Below are 5,954 nucleotides of genomic sequence, written 5' to 3'. Positions count from 1 at the left end.
TTGCCGTTTATCTATGAGGAGGAGTACCTGCTAATTAACATGACAAGACGGCTGCAGCACTCGGGCTGTCGACTAACGATTGACCATCTAAGGATTCAAGGGTTAATCACGACATGCACGTAGACTGACTATTGACCCATCAATTAGTACTCCTCCTAATTAGCATACTTGCAGAGACAGAGACCAGTGCCAAGAATGGGAGATGGTCTAGTAATGAATTTTTGCGTGCAGACGATAACGACAGACGTGGGAATCGGCAGTGCGCAGCATGCACAGGGCTGCCGCCAGCCCCTCAGGCGGCTGGGCCCAGCAGCTACAGTGTTGCCGCCTGCCCTTGAGGCGGCAGGGCCTACTGCGCCAGCTCCGTTACGTCGCGGGTGCGGATTTCTGTTCTGGCCAGCATGCCGTGGCGGCAGGTGCCACGTGTCGCCCGGCGCGCCTGCCGCCACGGCCGAGGGGTCTTTTTTGTTAATTTTATTTGAAAAGGGTCTTTTTTAGCACTTCTGTTGGGTAGGTAGTCTCTTTCGACAAAAATTCGCGCTCGCGGCCCTCTCACTCGTTTTCTTCAGCCGAGCAGGGAGGCCGGGCAGCCCTCTCAGTCGTCTTCTTCAGCCGGTCATGGAGGCCGGGCGCACCTGAGGTGCCCATCTTCGGTGGCCGAGAGTTCGCGCACGTCGTTCTTCTGGTTTCCCTCATCTCTCTTGGTGCAGTGGCGGCGTGCGGGCTGGTGGCCGGCAGGGCAGCGACACGCAGTGTGCAGTACGATGCAACCTCAACTGCTCAACAAACAACAACAATCAGGCAGTGTGCAGCGACAGACAGTGTACTGGCACTAGGCAGCGACTCAGCGGCGCAACCAACGACAACAATAAGTGGCAGCGACCAACAACAATCTCCAGTGTTATTACGACAACGTCTGATGATCACTCGTCAAATTCGTCGTCCATTGATTTTTTTCCAATCCTATGATGTTGGCTGAACGATGAGTTGTGGGTACCTGAACTTTTGATTTGTTCTGCACTGCAGCGTCTAATGCACCATTCAGTTTAATCAAGTGTTTAGTATAGTTCAGTTTAGTTTTCTATCAAAAGCTAATTCAGTATGAATTGGTGTTTGGTTTGAGTGATAGAATGGAATCGAATAATTCTTCCTCGAGCTTTCTCATCTCTATGATGTTGTTTTGTGATACCTTCGGTGGTTTGTGTACATAGATTCTTATTGACCGTTCTGAATAGTGAGGCTAGCTAGGGTTTGCAGGATTCATCGGCGCAGCTGCGTCGACGACTTCCTTTCGTAGTTGGGTCATCCGGCTGCATCTCCGTCACATCGGCACGCCCTTCGGTGCCTGTTGAGGTCCGTGAGATTTTATGGATGACAGACTTTCGAATTTGCGGCTCTTCCAGTTAGACAACTTATACTTTAAAAGGATAACGCCACAGAAGCGTTGTCTTGATGACTTTTCATTTGAGATCAATAATGTAAGTGTGGCTCCGACATTTGGAGCGGCTTGCGATGACACGTCATCGGCTCGCTCAAGAGAAAAGTAAAAAACATCAGCTTGGAGAAAAATATGTTTATTTCTCTAAAGTGGTCGAGAGAAGATCGCATGAAGCATGCATGGTCGATATGAAGGAAGGCAGCTTCCTCCTATTGACTGTTGACTCGTAGCTTTGCTTCTTCCTCTGCTCTGCTCTTTCAATTGCCAAACAGAGGAGAGCGTCTTCAGTGTACGCAAGAAACAGAGCTCCGTCGATGGTGCGGACGACGGTGCAGGAGCTGGCGGCGGCCGTCGAGGAGCCGCCGCGACAGTACGTGGTGGCGCACGAGCAAGACCAGGACCTGCTGGCCGCGGATGAGATGCCGGAGCCCATCCCTCTCATCGATCTTAGCCGGCTGACTACGGCCGACGCCGCCGACGAGGCCGAGGCCGACAAGCTCCGGGCGGCTCTACAGACCTGGGGCCTCTTCCTGGTGAGCCTCCATTAAATTATTTTAATACATTGGAATAAGGATCTTAGTAAGGAGACGGACAAAAATGGCAGCACCCCTCTTCACTCCGTTATTTCAGCGCAGTGTGAAGATTATCCATAGATGTTTTCTCGGTTTCCTCAATTCTCTTCTTCTTAATCAATGAAAATGGCAAATCTTTTGCCTTGTTTCAAAAAAATGTTAGGTTTCCGTTGGAGAAATATGCGACATGGCTTGTACTTGATGCTAACCCATCTGCAGCGTACCAGCAGGACGAGAATGGTTTGTTTCCTGTACACATCGCGGCCTTGATGAATAGGAAGATGGCAGGGCCATGCATATTCTTCTCCTCAAAACATGTCGTGGTTGCATCGCTCTTTATGACAAGCAGGGGAGATCCTTTCTCCACGTTGCTGTCCGGAACATTTTACTCGTTAATTTCATGTAGTATGTTTCTTAATGGCTGTTTTTGCAGAATCCGGAGAATGTGATATACAGGACACACTCAGGACACTCAGGACACTCAGGGAATGCGACTGCTTTCATCTGCTCCTTAGTAGCTAGCTACATTTTGCCTCATGTTCTCCGGCATGTCCATGTTTAAACTGCATATCCGCCGGTTTCACTTTATAGGATAGCCATGTTCTTCACCTGGAGTTCGCTCACAAGCTTGGCCTACGTACGTATGGTGCTGAATCCAGTAGGTGGTGCGCTTTCCAATTTCATACAGATCTTTGGTTCTCTTGCGGTGGCCTATCAAACCACATATTTTATCAGAGAACCGGTTTGGACTTCATCGCCCAGATGCAGAGGCCGGGGTCATCCTCCTTTTCTAAAAAAGAAAAAACATGTTTTATCAGAGAACCGGTTTGGACTTTGGACTTACCTAGTTATTTATACAGCGTATATATCTTTCTCGAGGTTCTACTTCGGTTTTGGCCCTTTATAATATTTATTTATTTTGCCATAGTTTGGACCTGAAGCTTGAAGAAGCGGCAGCCAAACGAGTTAATTGCAAGACACTACCACACTTCAGCATGTTGTGACGAATCAGTTCCACTAGTCTTTTTTTTGCCATGCAGTGCCAACTCTAAGCCTAAGTGTTGCAAAACGGTCTGACAGCCGTATAAGCTCGTATTGACCACGTATCTGACCGACCGGGCCCACTTGTCAGGTGCCACGGGTGGCCTACCCGCGTGCACCCGCTCGGTAACTCTCGCACCCCTCTCGGTCGCTCCATGTAGCCGGGTCCGGTCGAACCCAACCGAAGCCAGCCGCACTCTATCCATCTCCTCGCCATCGCCCTCGTCTCTCCAGCCGCCGCCGCCGCCGCTCGCCGCGCAGACCGCCGCGTCCGCCACTGCCGCCGCGCCATGGTCTTCGAGGATGAGAGCAGCGACGACATGTCCGGCGTGCAGATCTCCTCCTCCTCCGACGGGATGCATTATCAGGTCAGTGGTAGAGCTAGGGTTAGGGTTAGGTGATTTGGGGATTTGCTCTGGTTTTCTGATTTGAGGATTTGCTCTCTGTAGATTCCTGCTAGCATTGAAGACCAAGACTACAATGGCTTGGAGAATGCACCAGAGGGGCTCTGCGTGGAGCATCGGCTGCCAACTGAGCGCCGTGTAGCTTTTGAATCATTTGAGACGGGCAGGAGGTTTCTAGTTTGTGCTCAGCCTGTAAGATTCATGCTTTCTTTATGTTCACTGTAATATAGTTACTAGTATTGATGATGAAGCACCTAGTTACCACTTAGTAGTTTTGATGCTTCTAGTACTGATGCTCACTGCAATAGCTTAGTTGGCTATGTTCACTGTAATATATTTATGGTTTAGTTATTTATTAGTATTTCTGATGATTATGGTTTTGATGCTTATGTTCACTGTAATATGTATAGTTTGAGGCAGTGTAGTTATGAAGCAAACTGTTAGTTGATTGAGGCAGTGTAGTTGCTAAATTTTAATTGAGGCAGTATAGGTTGCAGTTGAAGTAGTATTGTTTAGTTGGCCACATGTATAGTTTGTAGTTCTGCAGTTGTTAGTTCATTTTTTAAAAATGCCCTTTCATAATGGTAATTCTTCAGAGATTAACAATATAAGTGTTTGTTATATTGCAGGAAGCTGTCAATTGTGGTTTCCTTGCTTGGGTTGACCCAAAGTGGCCTCCCACAATGCAAAATGCATTGTTGAAGCTTTGGGAAATGTTTGAAGACAGCAGAACTGCTAGGAGGAAGGATAACCTAGAAAGTTCACTTACTATCCACCACCTTAAAGAAGAGAAAAGGAATCTGAATGCCAACTATGACAAACTAGTTGAAGATGTCCATCAACTTCTCAGTGCCCAAGAGGACAGGGCATTGGATTTCAGCTCTCTGCAAGCTAAGGAGAAGAGAGATGAGAGAGCCAGTGCATCAGTTGTGGCTGCCATGAAGAATGAGATGGAGAAGAAAGAGGCAGAGAACTGATGAAAGAGAAGTACAAGGTGCTGATGAACCTGGTAGAAGCTCAAGGCACTGTCATTAGGGACATGAAGATGAATCATTTGAAAGAGAAGGAAAAGCTAGCTGAAGGCAACAACAATTTAAAGATCCAGGTTGATGAGCTCACCAAGTCTTTGGAAAAAGTCAAAGAAGAGAATGTGCAGTTGAACCTTCACATGTCTGATCTCAAGAGGGGACATGAGAATCTGATAAAACGCAGGGATGAGGTAAAGCTCCAGCTTGCTGTTCCGTTGAAGTCACTGGAGAAGAGCAAAGAGAAGTTGAAGTTGATCCATGACATCTTGAAGGAATGAGGTAGATGAAGATGATCTGGGTAGATGGAGCAGAGCATACCTATCATGATATAAGTTGCTTTGATAGAAGGCTTTGCTAAACTTTTATGAAGGGTGGTTTAGTTAAGTGTAATGTATGGATGTAGTAGTTGTGAACAATGTTGAACTCCACTATGCTATGGTCTTTAGCTAATGTTGTAAGAATCTAGTAATTATGGCTTTAAGAATCTATGGTTATTTAGCTAATGTTGTAAGAATCAATGTTGAACTCCAATAGGTATGCTATGTTATTTAGCTAATGCTACTCCTCAAATTATATCTCCTCTTGAACCTCTGGCCAAATGCTCAAGTTAGATGTTTTTTTAAAGAAAGGGGTTTCCCCCGCCCCAACTTTTATTAAGCCAAGGCAAACGGCAACCAGCATAAGACCGGCGGCAACCAGAGAGTAGCTGCCACAGACAGAGAAAAGCAAAGATTTGAACTGCCCTATTACAAGTTTCAAGAGGGTCCAGCTAGGAGGGGTACATAACCAGGTGACAGACATGTCAGCTGACACACAATAAGCTAAGATAGCAGGCTAGATAGCAGGCTCAACATCAGGCCCCTGGTAGCAGCATCACCGCGAGTACTCCATCACCGCCTGATCGTTGCCCCCAACAGGTCCAGGACACAGCGTATACTTCGCCATCTTCTCCCCTGGAAAAAAAATCATTCCGAAATCGCCATAAGCTCCAGTATTTTCTCCTCTTCCAGATACAAGACAGCAGTTCAAAAGATTCAGGATAGATGCTGCCAACAATGCAATCAAAAAATAGATGATGGATGGTTTCAGGTTCACTACAGAAGACACATGACATGTCATCCACATGCCTGCGCTTGGCCAGATTATCCCTAGTTAAGCTCTTATTATAGTATATCAACCAAAGAAAAACATGAATCGAATTAGCACGAAGGTGCAAACCTAACTCACCAGGCCAAGGCGGGGGATCGATGGGTCGTCGCTGCGTCTGAACCAGTCGGGGCAGCCGATCTACTGGCGGCGTGGGGGCCAAACGGTCCCCGGCGGGATGAACTCCGGCAGGATGTTGGCGATTCCCTCCCACGATGGTGGCCTGATGTTGAGCCTCGAAGGATTCACCGTCCTGAAGTTCTCCCAGCGGGCGGCCTGCCGCGGATCCGGTGACTCCACCTCCTGGATCGCCCAAAACAGCAGC

The 5,954-nt window shown here is 47.7% G+C and overlaps 1 protein-coding gene across 2 annotated transcripts; it reads left to right on the top strand.

Annotated features, from left to right (window-relative positions):
* The first annotated feature begins 1,644 nt into the window (after nucleotides 1–1,644).
* LOC125554444 lies at nucleotides 1,645–4,954 on the top strand. 2 transcript variants are annotated; one of them, XM_048717999.1, is made up of 4 exons: nucleotides 1,645–1,971; nucleotides 2,241–3,419; nucleotides 3,501–3,647; nucleotides 4,085–4,954. In XM_048717999.1, the coding sequence occupies exons 2-4, from the start codon at nucleotides 3,342–3,344 to the stop codon at nucleotides 4,430–4,432; spliced, it is 573 nt and encodes a 190-aa protein (XP_048573956.1). In that variant the 5' UTR covers nucleotides 1,645–1,971; nucleotides 2,241–3,341; the 3' UTR covers nucleotides 4,433–4,954. The 2 variants fall into 2 exon arrangements, with proteins under 2 accessions (XP_048573956.1, XP_048573955.1); XM_048717998.1 differs by having other exon boundaries at nucleotides 2,230–3,419.
* Nucleotides 4,955–5,954: the final 1,000 nt, after the last annotated feature.

Source organism: Triticum urartu, chromosome 4 (genome assembly GCF_003073215.2).
Source record: "Triticum urartu cultivar G1812 chromosome 4, Tu2.1, whole genome shotgun sequence".
NCBI lineage: Eukaryota > Viridiplantae > Streptophyta > Magnoliopsida > Poales > Poaceae > Triticum > Triticum urartu.
Note: the sequence above shows the minus strand (reverse complement) of the source record. Positions and strands in the feature narration are given on the sequence as shown.

What these genes read in the sequence shown, in the direction of transcription:
- LOC125554444 (XM_048717999.1), top strand. Translation starts at nt 3,342, where the DNA reads ATGGTCTTCGAGGATGAGAGCAGCGACGACATGTCCGGCGTGCAGATC. An exon ending in CCGACGGGATGCATTATCAG is followed by an intron (nt 3,420 to 3,500) that starts GTCAGTGGTAGA and finishes TGCTCTCTGTAG; the next exon opens with ATTCCTGCTAGCATTGAAGA. An exon ending in TTCTAGTTTGTGCTCAGCCT is followed by an intron (nt 3,648 to 4,084) that starts GTAAGATTCATG and finishes GTTATATTGCAG; the next exon opens with GAAGCTGTCAATTGTGGTTT.